Raw genomic sequence first — 15529 nt, forward strand, 5'->3', positions numbered from 1 at the left:
ATCAAACCAGTCAAGGGTTGACTCTAACCACTTAGCAAACTGGCCAGGGCTCCATTTTTCTAATGATTAGTGATGTTGAGCATCTTTTTATGGGCTTATTGACCATTTGTGTATCTTTGTGGAGAAATGTCTACTCAAGTGAAAAGTGTTACCTTTTCTCTTTTGATGTATACAAATTTTATTTCAATGTGGTTTCTCTCTTTTGTTGCCTGTGCTTTTGGTGTTGTCCTAGAATACATTGCTGAATCAAATGTTATGAAGCATTTCCCCAGTGTTATTTTCTTAGGGTTTTGCAGTTTTAGTTCTTGGATTTATTGAGTTAATTTTTAATTTTGTATATGATGTAAGGGAAAGGACCAACTTCATTCTTTTGCAAGTGGATATAATTTTCCTAGCACCATTTGTTGGAAAGCCTGTCCTTTCCCTATTGAACCCTTGTTGAAAGTCATTTAATGATATATGTGAGGGGATATTTCTAGACTCCTATTATATTGCATAGGTTTGTCTTTATGTCAACGGTTCTTAATAATTGTGAAATGTGCAATGTCTTTAGCCTCGATCAACTTAACCTTTATCAAATAAATACTAGTGTTTCCCTACCTTCCAATACCCCACCTACTTACACCACCAGTCAGCTTCAAAAGTAGAATGACTAGTGCAACATAAGGCAGATTTCTAGTTTCCAAACTTTAAAATGTAAACATGTCTTCCATTGGTCCTGGTACCAGTGTGTAAATTTACTGAACATTACTGGGTCTCAAAAAAAGTCAAATTCAAGTGCTTATTGACATACCCTATTAAATAGGTCAGAACTTAATTATAAAACTTTCACTACTCTGTTGAAAATGTTATTTCATATTTAGTATTTTAAACAGTATTTCTCATTTACGCTTTTTTCCTTCTTTTCTTAGGGGCCACCGTATTTTGTGTTGCTCCAAATGCAGTATTTCCATTCGAACTATATAATGAAGAATATTTAGAACAAAGGGATATCTATTTGTCTCAGTGCCAACAACAGCTCCTACAATTTATTGCCACATATGGACCTGGGACAGCTGTTTTCGCTAGCGATGAATAGGCAATCTGAGGAAAGTTTTCTTCATATCTACTTCAGCAGTAGGAATATGATATTGAAGTAATGCTTCAGGTATTGTGTATAGGAGTTATATTAGAATGCCACCTTAAAAATATAAAATATGGTCTCTTCAAATTAATTGCTAATAGAATACACTAATTCAAATCTCAAAGCCAACAGCAGAAATTTAAAACTTAGGAGAATCTTATAAAAAACAAAGAAAAGAACAACTCTGGCTAGCCCAGTATACCAGTGGGCAAGATAAAAATACTGAATGTTGCAAGTTAAGCAATGTAAAAAATGGTTAACTACTCCTATGTAGTTCCCTCCACTTGTCACAAGATGGCAATAGCACTTTAAATGAGAGTACCTTCAAATTAAATGGCTTTCTCTTGCACTTTAAAACTGACACATTGAGAAAATTAACAATTTATATAACCACATCTCAAATTTAAGGACTTTTTATGTTTTACTAGATATTGACATGTTCATTACATAGTTTTATGGAGTCAGGAAAAGCCTTGAAATTTCCATTTTTGTAGAAGCCAGGTTAAACAAAAAGGAATTTAAGTCAAATCAAGCAAGTAATTGGTTGTTTGTTTAAACCTAACTGGTTATAAAGAAGGTACTAGAAGGCAAAGAAACCAACTTACATCTTCATTTTTAGAGGGCAGATACCTGCTCTGAAAAGGTAGACACCATGAGAAAATACACTTTTTTTTTTTAGGGAAGAGAGGGGGAGATCAGAAAATATACTCCTTATAAAATCCCCAAATCCTTTTCATTTTTCAAAACTTTAATTTTACTCACTAAAAAGAAGTCACCTGAAATTTGCCATCTTATTAACCAAGATACCACCATACATTTATTCTTTAGAAATTGGTCCGAGTTTAACCATAAAGTGGATAGTTCTCACTCTTGATATGACTTTTACAAATCATTCACTATTTCCTACTCATTCAACAATACTGAGTATCTACTGGTGCCCATTTTCAGAAGGCAGTTGTTTTTATTAAAAAGTACATAGTACAATCCTGTAATGTCAAGACCTTATTTTTCTGGTTCTGATATGGCCAAATATTTTATAAAACTAAGACCCACAAAATGCCCTCTATTTTACAATTATAAAGTGTTATTTAACAGGGGAGTGACTTTCATGTTACCTCTCATGCAGATTCTAAACGTTGCCGTATACATTTTGTACTGTTTACCTTTCCATCATGAAATTATAATCCTAAAAACAAGGTATTATGAGACTCAGTAGAGGAAAACAAGATTTAAATTTTCACCCAGGTAGGAACTGAGTTCATTCTTAGAATTTTCATAAATTCTGAAGTCCTGGAAAGACTGGACTGCCCAGCCACCATTTTCCTTAATTACTTGTACTAAGATTGTGATTACTGTTTTGTTCACGAAGAGAAAAACAAATTAAAACTTGTACAAGTGAAGCCTTTAGTTGTGAGGGGCAATGCATTAGGGAGTTTCCGACTATATTCCTCAGCCATGGAATATATTCCAAGACCCCAAGTGGATACCTGAAAGCATAAATAGTAGTATTTTCCCTATATGTACCTATGATAAAGCTCAATTAATTAGGCACAATAACAGGTCTAACATAACACAAACTAGCTAACAGGTAATGTACAGTGCAGCTACACTGGATAAAAGAATGATTCTCATTTCTTAGAACTGCGTGCAATTGTAAAATTTAGGAATTATTTCTGGATTTTCCCATGTAATCTTTTTGGACTGTGGGTAACTGAGGCTATGGATAACAGGATTGTATCATTCAAGATAGAACAGGTTCTGAAGGGAGGGCCTCTAGTATAGTGATTAGGGCCTCTCCAGAAATCCCCTTAAGGCAGCGGTTCTCAACCTGTGGGTCGCCTAAGACCACCCTGCATACCAGATATTTACATTACGATTCATAACAGTAGCAGCATTAGTTATGAAGTAGTAACAAAAATAATTTCATGGTTGGGTCACAACATGAGGAAATGTATTTAAAGGGCCAGAAGGTTGAGAACCACTGCTAAGGCAAGAAAGGATATAAGAACTGGAGGTTCTAAGAAATCTCCCCAGTTGCCTGCCACCTCAAGGAGAATCACTTTCCACAAATAAGGGAATTATTAACATGCTATCCTTCCAGTATGTAAAAAACAAGTCCGACTAATGACTATGAGAATCGAGTGGTTTAAAGACTTGATGTTTTAAAGAAAACAGGTTTTAATGCCCATCAATTAAAAGTATTCAAATATGTGTTTTCTATAATAATTTTATTGTGATTTTTCTATATAATTTTATTGATCATTGTTAAATAAAATATTACTTTTCATCATTTGTTCCAGTTCTTATCTTCTTGACCAATTCTTTGTTTTTCCTTCCCAAAATGTCACAGGCCACACCTGGGGGGAAAAAAAAAAATCAGAAACCAATAGTGAAAATCATTTTGTACCTAACAAAGGCAACTAACTGGAAATGGTCCCAGCCCCTTTTAATTATCAATAGATGCTTGACAAATCATAATTGCTTACCTGAGGCAATGAAGAATTTTTAAACACCACAGCTAAGAACTTGTTCATTCACTTGCAGTTACCTATATGTTGAAAAGAACATTTCACTGATTTTAGTAAAAAAATTGCATTATAGCTGAATTCACATAATCAATAGATAACTGGCAACTCAGTCTTAAAATTATTTCTTCAAAGAAACCCTCAGCTGGGTAAACGGCAAAAAGTAATTTAAGTCATCATTGTGCCAGTTATTAAACCTTTCCATGTCAAAAATGTATCCAACATTTTTGGTACCGTTCAGAACAAAACCCCAAGTACATTAAAACCCCACACAACTTAACAGTGACCTTTGGTACCTTGTTATATGCAGTCGTGCTTCTGGGGAGGTTAGTCATCCTCTGTCAAGTTTTTGGAAAACATTCATAATAACCTTCATTCATCTTCAACTCATAGGCTCTGTTGCATCTGCAAATTAATATTTTGTTGTAAATATTTATTTTTACTTGCATGCTTGGCATCCTATATGCAGGAATGGTCCTGTTCTAGTTTTTTTCCTTATCAGGAACCAGTTGCCTGCCACCTCAAGGACAATCACTTTCCACAAATAAGGGAATTAACATACTATCCCTCCAGTATATAAATTCTCCTGACCAGTTTTTAAAAACCACTAATACTGAGACCATGTTGTGGAGTAATTTCTATTTGCTGTTTAACACATCTCTAATGGAACACAAGAATGTACTTGCTGCTGAATTCTACCTTTTTGGTAGTCAAAACCGATAAACCTAAAATTTAATTTCTACAATGATTTGAGAATGTTAGTCCTTCTGACTAATTAGACCTTAATAATTCCAAGCTGGAAATGGACTCATTATCAGGGGTGGGGGAAATGGCGGATAAATTTATACTATTTACTGTGGCAGTATTGACTTTAAGCCATGATGGTGCTAATGAGTACCCAGCCATTGCTTTTCTGTCTCACAGTTTGACGAGGATGAGCCAGGTTAAAGGTCAGATATATTAAATCAAGTGTGCAGACCTCCCAACTAAAAGCATTACAATGGCAAATCTAATCTGGTTTTAGAGCAGTTACATTTCGTCGGCATCATTATTGGACACAGTTCTGTAATTAAATCCCAAGTTGCCTGAAAAGTCACTGAGGTACAGCAGGGGCATGGCTAGGGCCACAGACCTTGTCCTAGCAGAGGATAAATCACTGAACCAGACAGCTACTGGGCATGATTTATGAAAGCACATCAAATGTGGGGCCCTGCAAAACAATTTATCATTTTCAGGTCTTGAAATGCTGAAATATTTCACATAATCAATACGAGGAACAGACTACTGGTTATGAATAACTGTGACTGGGGAAATTTCAGTTTAATATATGATGCATAGGAGCTACTGACAACTGCCCGGCCTCAGTAAGGATGATCTACTTTAAGCCACCACACTTGTCCTCTTAGATTGTTCCGGGTGAAGCAGTGTGTTTTAACTTTGGGGAGAGGAAAAATAACCCACACTGACTACACCAAGTCTCATCGATGAGACATTATAACTCGCTTTTTTTCAACAGGCAACATGGTCTCCCAGCAGTTAGCCAGTTTCTTCTGTATGACGTGCAGAAACAGACATCGTAAGTAAACGCCATCACCGAAAGGTAGAATAGGCATTTTAGGCCCAAGCCTCCTCTACACACTACATATTGTTCTCCAACTTCAACTTTTAGATTCTACCTAGAAATGAAGATCCAGAACAAACGCGGTAAGCAGCTCTACTGTGTCCGGACCATAACTGTTAATGTCAATAGGTAAACTGTGCTCTTAACAATTAAAAAAAAAAAAAGAGTACAAGTAAGGGTCTTACATCTGAGAGAGAAGAATCCCGCCCGCGTACGAAGGCTGTGCCGCCATTGGAGACCTGACACCTTCCAGGCCGCACAGTGACACACAGCTTCACCGGGGACACCGACTCAAGGGCCCAGAAGGCCCGGGCGGGGCACCAAGCCACTGGCCGTACCTTCCCCCGCCTCGGATCCAACCGAATCACAGGCCTAGTTTCTGAGCGGATAACAGCCGAAACCGGCGTTGACTAAGAGAAGGGTCCGTTAAAACTCGCAGGTGGTTACTCACAAAATGCGACTGAGCAGATGGCGTGGAAGAAAGCTCGTGGCCGCGCCAACTGGGGGTGAGGGCAGAGGCCGCACCCTGGGCAAGGGACAGAGACTCCCGGAATGGAGGCCCCGGGAGCAGGCCCCGAGAGCTGCAGGCCCCGAGGCGGGTGTGGGCTGCCACAAGGGGTCGGGTTCCCCGCAGAAAGACAGGAGGAACTGAGATCGCCGAGACTCCCACCTGGAAAAGCCCGGCGACGCGCCTGCGGGCGCTGCTTCCCGACCACCAACAACCGCATGGCCGAAGACAGCCCGCGCGGACTCCTCCGTCCGGCGCCGACGGAAAAGGATGCCCCCGGCCGTTGCGGGCTCTAAGGCCATCCGATGGCCCCGCCCCTTCCTGAATTAGCCCCGCCCCTGCCAGCGTCGCGCGCGCCGGAGGACCGAGCAGCGGCTGAGCGCGAGGCGGCGTGGGGGCGTGGCCTGGACCTCGCCTCCTTCCGGGGCCTCTTGGCTTCCGGTGGCGTGACACACAGACCCGGTTTATGTTGGGGGCTTGTGGAACTCCCGAGAGGCGTTCAGGGCCTCACCTCGAACTAGTCCACCGAGTATGTAAATGATTAACCTGCCAGTAATGCATCCAAGCGAGGAGACAATGCTCTAAAACGGGGCGCCCATTCCTAGTACTTTAGGTTTGCTTCGTCTTCTCCGTCACTTGGTCCAAACAAAGTGCTGGGGGTATTGGACATCCCAATTTAGATAAGGGTATCGACCCCTTCACACACACAGAAGAACCAATAACAGAAAAAAAGGAAGCTCTTGTATTTTCTCTATATTATAGCAATAGCTACTGTTACTACTTATACTGACAATAATAATGGCGGCTTAAAAAAAAGCATAAAGCAGTCAGCGAACTTATTTATGAACATGTAATTTGCTATTGATTTCCTTGCTTTGTGTTTTTTAGGCATACTAGCTGTATTGTAGGCTACAGATGTTGTGTGTTTTACAAATTCAAAGCAGGACCCTCCACCAGCGAAAGGATTACAACTGGCTTTATTGCCAGTCGTCGTCTGGAACGCAAACCGCCACATCTCAGGTATTCCTGTAGTACTCTTGCTTCTCTCAGTTATTATGTAGATTGAGCCCTTGCTGCAAAATACTAAGGTTAGTACTGGAGAGACAGACTGATGAACTTGTTGCCAGGAAGAATATAAATGAAACTAATTAAAATTGCATCAGCAAAAGACATAATTTCTCCTTTTAAAATTTAACATCTAAGAAATTGATAAAAAAAAAAAAACAATACAAAATAAATTTGTCTCGAAGAAATGTGGTACGAAAATCTAAACCTAGCAATACAAATTGTGATTTTATTCACTTTACCAAAGGATTCCTGTCTGTATGTTTTTGCTGAATGCTTAGTAGGGGTTTAAAATTGCTTGGGGGCCCAAGTGGGCACTGTATCTTCAGCCTGCCATCACAGACTCCTGGGGGAATATTTGGGATACAACCTAATTTTGCAGCCTGGCTAGCCACCTCCACCAGACCTTTGCCTACAATTGGGTGGGCAGCTATGGGAGCCACCATAACTGAAAGGTGTAGAGGAGGGTGTGAGAGAGAGGAAGGAAGTAGAGAGAGAAATATCAATGAGAGAGGGAAACATCAATTGGCCACCTTCTGCAGTCCCCTACCTTGTTTTACCTTTTTATTCCTAGCACCTAATACAGTCCCTAGGACTTAATAGATATCTTTTGAATGAATAAGTAAATTATAGGTCTGTATTGCTGATTTGGAATATTTTTCAAGATTTATTAATTTATTAATTTTAAAAGCTAGGTGCAGAAGATATTTAGTTTAATTTTTGGTTAAAGAAAAAAAAACATGTTTATATGATTGTTTATGCATAGAATATTTTTGAAAGGTTACGAAAGAAATTGTTTACAATGCATGCCCCCAGGGAGTGAAACTTGTGGTTTCTGGAGAAAGTGATATTTTTATTTTTTATTGTATACCATTCTCTACTGTTTGGAGTTTTACTACATATACGTAATTTTGTGATTACATTAAATTAAAAAAATAATTATTAAAGTACATTTTCTCTTATGTCTGCTTTCCCGTGTCAAAAAAAGACCATTTCTAAGATTTGCGCCTGCAGCCCTGAATGGTATTATGAAAAGTGTTTGGTATTCTCTATCAGTAAGGTTGCTGGTCTCCAGGTTGCTGGACTGAATTAATGCTACCAGTTGTAAACACAGCTGAAATCACATCAAGAGAAAAGTTTCATGGTTTAAATCTGATAAAGCGGTTTATCAAAAATAACATTATATGGCCTGGCTGGTGTTGCTCAGTGGTGGGGTGTTGACCTATGGACCAGGAGATCACAGTTTAATTCCGGCCAGGGCACATGCTCTGGTTGCTCAGTCACCAGTAGGAGGCGTGCCAGAGGCAGCCAGTCAATGATCTCTCTCATCATTGATGTTTCTATCCGTCTCTACCTCTCCCTTCCTCTCTGAAATCAATAAACAATTTTTTAAAAAGATTTTAAATAACTCTATATTGACATTTATTTTTAATATGTTGTTATTGGTTTTAAAGAGAGAGAAAGGAAGAGGGAGGAAAACATCAATAGGCTGCCACCTGCATGCCCCCTACTGGGGATTGAGCTTGAAACCTGGATATGTGCTCTGACTGGGAATTGAACTGGCGAATTTTTGATGCACAGGATGATGCTCAACCACCTAAGCCACACCAGCCAGGGCAAATTATAACTTTAAAAAATAGTCATTCTTTGACTGTATAACCAGGATTTCTTACCCAAGAATATGTTTTTATTGATTTTTAGAGACAAAGGAAGGAATAAAGAGAGAGAAACATTGATCAACCATACATGCCCTGACCGGGGATCAAAACTGCAACCCAGGTATATGCCCTGACCAGAATCGAATCTGCAACATTTTGGTATATAGGAGGACAGCACTCCAACCAACTGAGCCCCCCAGCCAGGGCTAGAAAGTTTACTTATTGTAGGTAGACATACATCTGGATTCAGGGCATATAGGACATTTTTTTCTTATAAGCTGTCAGAATCTATATTTTGTACTTACACATGTAAATCTCATTAGTAAATTAATACATTTGGCCCTCAGTCCTTTTTCATACTTAGTGAATGACTTGGAGAACTTCCTAGTTCCCCTAGATGTTTGCAGCAGAAAAGGAGGTTGGAACTGGAAGGAAGTTGGCTATAATCACCATATGCTTGTGCTTTCCCATGCTCAAGAGTAAGCATGTCAAAATAGAGTTAACGCAAGAGAAATGTAAATGACCCTAGTCATAAATGCATGACTTTTATATAGAAGATCCTTTTACCTCAGGCAAGATTATTTTTAAACATAATATTGACATTAAGATAATCATAGCATTTATACCTCTCGTCAAGGTCAAAGTTCCAAATCTGTGAAAAATACATTAAATTGTCAGAAAATAGGGCACTGATCTGAATGAAAGTTGATTTTTAAACACTTAAAGTACATGAACTTTACTGAGATAATTTTGGTAAAAATTACCTAAATTACTTATGATTTCTGCCCGGATCTAAAATAATGAGTGGCTTTAATTGTCAATGTGAGACACTAGGGTTTTCCTTTTTTGTTTAAAATTTAAGCATGTTAAGACTAAGCCATGCAAACAACTACTTAAATCCTATGACAAAATCTGAATGTAATGGAATGTTACTAAAATTATTCAAGCTGACCAATGGGCCCTGAGGGGAAGTTGATGAGGGGACTTCAGGGAAAGTTTTCTTCTTTGATGAAAATACATATGGGAAGAAGCAGCTTTTTTTTTCTTGGTATTACCATCTGTGAAAGAATTCCTGGCATTACTGAAGCTATTTTGTTAAAGAGGAGCTTGCCAGAGATGGCAAAGTAGAAAGAATGAACCAAGCAACATTGAATAGTCAACAAATTAACCAGCCAGGGAGCCACTCCAGCTTAGGCTTCTTGTTATGTGAAATAATAGACTATCTTACTGTTTAAAAATTTAAGAATGATTACTTAGAGAGTTAAGAATGTGGAAATAATTGAAAAATTCAAACTAAGGTTATATTATGATTTTATTCGTACCTTAGTGATGGATCTAATAAAAATCATGTCCTGAAATTAACACCATGTTAAAATTTAATAAGGTGTGGATTCTGAATGTTTCTTCTACAATGTCTTCTTATACATATGCATGATAGGTTTTCTCTGTTCCAGTGCTGTTCTTGTAAACAAGATCTAAAAACAAAACAAAATAAAACCCAAACCCTAATTTGTGGCATTTGCAGATTTCCACGGTATAAATACTCCCATTTTGGCTGATTTCAAGCTACCATTTAACAACTGGCTCACAAAATACCTGAATATTTTTTTTAAAATATATTTTATTGATTTTTTACAGAGAGGAAGGGAGAGGGATAGAGAGTTAGAAACATCGATGAGAGAGTAACATTGATCAGCTGCCTCCCGCACACCCACTACTGGTGATGTGCCCGCAACCAAGGTACATGCCCTTGACTGGAATCAAACCTGGGACCTTTCAGTCCGCAGGCCGACGCTCTATCCACTGAGCCAAACCGGTTACGGCAATACATGAATATTTTAATAATTAATAATTGGCTCTTATAACACATCATTGTCCCTAGGAGCTAGATGGAAGGATAAATGCATCTTCATACTGAATATAGTCTAATTGCTTTCCAAGTGGTGGTGGTACTATATTCTTGTAAGAACTTGCTATTTTCAGAATTTAAATATTTTTGCCAGTCTGATAAATATAAAATGATATTTACTGCTATTTTAATTTGCATTTCCCATGAGGTTGAAAGATAACTTTACATGTTTTCTTTTTAATCTTAATTTTTTTCATGTTTTTAATCATTTAGGTTTTCTCTTTGATAAATCACAGCTTTGACCAATTTTTTATTGGAGTATTTGTAATTTAAAAAATTGATTTATGGGATTTCTTCACATATTTTAGATGCTAATCTTTAATTGATCAATAGTTACATGCATTGCAAATAACTTTTCCCAGTCTGTGTTTTTTTTTTCTCATTATGTTTATGGTGTTTTATGTTGTTTGGAATTCTATCTTCTTTTCTCTGCTTACCAATATAGCTCCCCAACCCCCAACACTTCTGCATTTCTGTGGAAGGTTTCTGGCTAAAGCCAAACCCTTTAATGTGCTTTTAAAGACCCTCCTTGATTTAAAAATGAGGAGTGAGCCTGGCTGGTATGGCTCAGTGTCATCCCATGCACCAGAAGGTCCCCAGTTCAATTTCCTGTCAAGGCACATGCCCAGGTTGCATGTTTGATCCCCAGAGGGCATGTAGGAGGCAGCCAATGGATGTTTCTCACACCAATGCTTCTCTCTCTCTCTCTCTCTCTCTCTCTCTCTTTCTCACTCTCTCTTCCTCTCCTTTCACCTCTCTCTAAAATCAATTTAAAAATAAATTGGGAATGACACAGTATTTATTCCTAGGATTTTTGTGAGGATTAAATGAAATAATATATGTGAAGTATCCATCCCCCTTCTCCATGCACTTTCTTTCAGAGCCGCATATTTTTCTCACTTCCTTTTCCCTGTGCCTAGAATGCTCTTCTTATTCCTCTTTGCCTTCTCAGGAAACTCTTCCTTGATCTCTTAAGACTTGGTCAGGTTCTCATGACAGATAGATAATTTTGTTGCTGTCCCTGTAGCCATCCCCAGCCCTCTTCTCTGATAATGAAACTCTGAGTTCTTTTGTGTTATGGACCTACTTTTAGTGCTGAGCCAGTGTGTACGTCTGCTTCCCCTGCCTCCTGTGGTAGATGCTGGGACTGGCTCTCTCAGTAGCTATTCCAGTCTCCTTTTATCTGCATTTTTGTACTTCAGAGACTGAAAAGCTAAGTATTATATATTCCAGGACTCTCTTTCAGATAGGAGAATTGGGTCCTGCCAATCAAACCCATTGGTGCAAAAGTCTGAATTCTAAATTGAGTTATGTTGGGAGAAAAGCAATCTAGGAGGCATCTGTTTTGCTGGTGTATATGCAGCAAAGACAGTGTGCTTCTGGAGCCACTGTGGGGGCAGCTTCCCATTTGGCAGGCAGAATCCAGACCAGGGCAGAAGTATCAGCTGCCTTGGCAGCTCAGGTCTGTGGGATGACTTTGGAAATTTTTCCTATAAATTCAGACCTAGTTTGTTTCATTCCAATGATTCTGTAAGTCACTGATAATCTATATATATAAAAGCCTAAGCTACCGGAATGACTGGTCTCTGTGATGTACACTGACCACCAGAGGGCAGATGCTCAATGCAGGAGCTCCCACAGCCAACTTCCCCTGGCTGGCCAACCTCCTGCAGTTCCTCCCCTCAGCCAGCAGGCCCTGATTACCCGATTGGGGCTGGCCCGCAGGCTGGAACAGGGAACCGAGGGTAGGTGGCGGCGGATGTGGCCCCATTCTCAGGGGGGCTGATTGCTGGCTCCCTCCTTGGGGCTGGTGGACAACCTCCCATACCGTTTCTCCCCCCCGGGCTGGCAGGCCCCAATAGGCCCACCACCCACCCACTGCGGTAGCGGTGCAGCAGTGAGGGAAGGGGGGGGGGGGGGGGTGGTGGGGGAGGGGGCGGGGAGGAGGCGGGGAACCACACAGTGGCGGGGCGCTGATGGATGATGTCCGCATCCCGTTTCTGTTCCTTCCGCACCTGGCCCGATGACAGTCACCTTCTCTCTGGCCCAGCCCTGATCAGCCTGGCCCCGATCGGCCTGATTGCTGGCCAGGCCTAGAGATCCCACCAAATTAGTGCACCGGGCCTCTAGTCTATAATAAGCCTCTTTCTTTTTAAACTAGCTGGAGCAGATACCAAACATCCATATATCTTCCTTACACCTGAGGATGACCCTGTGACCCAGTTCTGACCAATGAGAAAAAAGTAGAAGCCTTGGACCCTGATAACTTTATGAAGTTATCACTTGTGGATTTCTTTTACATGAGGGAAAAACTTCTAATCTATTTAAGCCACTGTAGTTGGGTCTTTCTCATTAGCAGCTGAATGTAATTCCTAACTGATATAGTAAGCAACGAGCAATCTGTGCCATAGCATTAAAAAAATATTTGTGGACCAACTTATGATTGATGAATAAAGGCACTGAAGCATGAAATAGGAGTGTGTGTGTGTGTGTGTGTGTGTGTGTGTGTGTGTGTGTGTGTGTGTTTTCTACAACTTAAAGTATAATGTAGGAAGTGGTTGAGAGTAAGGGCAGTGATATAGGTAGGGGTTTCATAGGCCAACTTAAATGGTCAGGCATCACCATTAGATGCTAGCAAACCCTTGAAGGTTCATTCTCATATGTGCAATTTTGTTAGGTTACTTGAATGCAACCAATACTGAGGGCAGGGAAAACTGTTAAATCTATAAATTGTAGGTAAAAAATTGATGAATACCTGTAATAATTATTCTGATACACATTTGTGAATATAAGTGTGTCTTAAGGGAAATTTTTAAGTGTGGAATTGCTAAGTCAGTGCCAAATTGTACTTAAAAGAGCTTCCACTCCAATAGTGCAACAGTCATCATTTCCCCATTCTCACCAATAATGGGTATTTTTTTAAAAAATATATTTTATTGATTTTTTACAGAGAAGAAGGGAGAGGGATAGAAAGTCAGAAACATCGATGAGAGAGATCGATCAGCTGCCTCCTGCACACCCCCCACTGGGGACGTGCCCGCAACCAACGCACATGCCCATGACCGGAATCGAACCTGGGACCCTTGAGTCCGCAGGCCGACGCTCTATCCACTGAGCCAAACCGGTTCGGCATAATGGGTATTTTTAATTTGTATTCTTTTCCCTCCACATTCCTCCACTTAATATTATGTGGGGGGAGGGGAGAAGGCACGAGGATAAAAATAAGAGATTTATTTTCATCAAAGACATGCATGTTCAAACATTATGGGTAAAACAAGTTAACTCCAGTATGCCAAAAAATTAGTCATCATTACTTAGCTTCTAAGTCCAATTAACGAACCCCACCCCCATTTTATTGAGATATAATTGACATATAACATTGTTTAAGGACTACAACATAATGGTTTTGATATCTGTGTGTTGGGAAATAATTACCACAGTAAGTTCAGTTAAAATCCTTCATCTCACATGGTTAACAATTTTTTTTCTTGTGATAAAAACTTTTTAAAAAATATATTTTCATTGATTTTAGAGAAAGAGGAAGGGAGAGAGAGAAACATCAGTGATGAAAGAGAATCATTGATTGGCTGCCTCTTGATGCCCCCTGCTGGGGATTGAGCCCAAAACCTGGGCATAAACCCTGACCGAGAATAGAACCATGACCTCCTGGTTCATGGGTGGACGCTCAAGTTCAACCACTGAGCCACATGGGCCGGGATAAAGGTGGATCTTGAGTAATAGTTATCACCTCCCATCATTCACTTCCTATTCACTTTCGGGAAGGGAGGGCACTAATATAATCAAAGTGCATATTCCTTAGAGTGGTCATAAACCTTAAGTGGAGCTCACATGGTTGGGAGGGCGGGGAAGACCAGGCCGGGAGATATTGTTTCTGTCTTGGGTCAAGCCATTCTCACCAGCACCATCACTCTAGACATCGTCCAACCTCTGGTCTTGGTAGTCTGGCCAGAAAGGGAAATAGAACCACCTGGGCCTAGTCCTTCCTGAGCCCCAGTGTGGCTGCTCTCAACCTCTCAGGCCATGTGTGGCCCAGAATTAGCAGATTTTTTGTTGTTCTGGCTTTATCCTGAAACCAGTTCTCCTTTTCAAGTCAGTCTCTCCTCTATGTCTCGAACATTACACTTCTAGCCTGATTGGACACTGGCTTCCTCTTCTAAAAGGAGGGTCTGGGAACAGCTTCCCACCTCCCACCTTCCTCCTCTTCCTCTCCTGGTTCTGCCATTGCACACCACTTTTTCACTTGGTGATAGCCTACCTTTCAAAATGACTCTGCTCTAGGCTCTTACAGTTAGCAAGAGGCAAAGATGTGCTGCATCCAGAATACGTAGAAACAATCTTGCACAGGCCTTTTTTGTTTTATTTTTTAAATATAACTAATTTTTTAAAAATTTTGACCCACACGATATACCCATCTATGTAAAGTATTAAAATGCCTTACAATGGCACACATTTAAAATTTTTTGAGTAACTTCAGAACTTATTTGAAAAAAAGAATGTTTAAAATAAATTCTTATTTAGACCTCACATTGTTTTAAGTGGCCCCCATTTTCCAATGGCCATCAAAATGGACACAAGTGATTTAAGTCCAATCCCCAGAGCTCCCCATGGACCTGCTTCTTGGTCCTGAGAGGGCAGGAGGGCAGGAACGCATGAATTTCTTCAGTAACATTCATATGCACAGGAAATGACTATTGACATAATCTTTAAGCCTAATAGTTAAGATTATTCTTCAGTTTGTAATTTAAAAGCTTCTGACAGCTAAATGCTGTGGTATAATTTATAATGAAAGAGTTTGAGTGATTGAGGTGTATTTCACTGAGCTGGTTTCTCTTATGAGTTGAAACTAAGACTTGTGTAAACATAGGGAGGGAAGCCCTTACCAGGTTTATGTAGTTAGGCAAGAATACTTAATGTCCCTCATTCCCAAATGTGCTGCAGTACCATCTGGGCTGTACTCCAAGTTCACAGGAAGCAAATCTATAGAACTTAAAGGCCATTAATTTTTTTTTCTCAGTGAAATAGTCATATATAAGACCACCACCTACCAGTATGTAATAAAAGTACACATTAATTTACTTGAAATATACAATTTTATAATA

At 39.8% G+C, this 15529-nt stretch overlaps 1 protein-coding gene, 2 long non-coding RNA genes and 1 other non-coding gene across 7 annotated transcripts in view; 2 read left to right on the forward strand and 2 right to left on the reverse strand.

Annotated features, from left to right (window-relative positions):
• The window catches only part of MCMDC2 (minichromosome maintenance domain containing 2), a 34883-nt gene extending 31649 nt beyond the window's left edge, over nt 1–3234 (forward strand). For 3 of the 4 annotated variants that reach the window (XM_036338419.1, XM_036338420.1, XM_036338421.1), the window contains one exon: nt 912–3234. In XM_036338419.1, the coding sequence (XP_036194312.1) occupies nt 912–1078 (167 nt within the window). In that variant the 3' untranslated portion in view covers nt 1079–3234. The remainder of the gene's footprint in view (nt 1–911) is intronic. The other variant, XR_004972518.1, reaches the window with a different exon arrangement.
• Nucleotides 3235–3332: 98 nt separating this feature from the next.
• Nucleotides 3333–6095, reverse strand: LOC118670914. The gene is made up of 4 exons (XR_004972519.1): nt 5940–6095; nt 3945–4053; nt 3610–3671; nt 3333–3480 (listed from the first exon to the last, which is right to left on the reverse strand). It is a non-coding gene; the product is annotated as an uncharacterized LOC118670914 (long non-coding RNA).
• Nucleotides 3749–3837, reverse strand: LOC118671035. The gene has a single exon (XR_004972568.1). It is a non-coding gene; the product is annotated as a small nucleolar RNA SNORD87 (small nucleolar RNA).
• Nucleotides 6096–6207: 112 nt separating the features above from the next.
• LOC118670454 lies at nt 6208–8603 on the forward strand. The gene is made up of 3 exons (XR_004972334.1): nt 6208–6306; nt 6666–6797; nt 8544–8603. It is a non-coding gene; the product is annotated as an uncharacterized LOC118670454 (long non-coding RNA).
• The last annotated feature ends 6926 nt before the right edge of the window (nt 8604–15529 follow it).

This window comes from Myotis myotis, unplaced genomic scaffold (assembly GCF_014108235.1).
Source record: "Myotis myotis isolate mMyoMyo1 unplaced genomic scaffold, mMyoMyo1.p scaffold_m19_p_16, whole genome shotgun sequence".
Lineage (NCBI taxonomy): Eukaryota > Metazoa > Chordata > Mammalia > Chiroptera > Vespertilionidae > Myotis > Myotis myotis.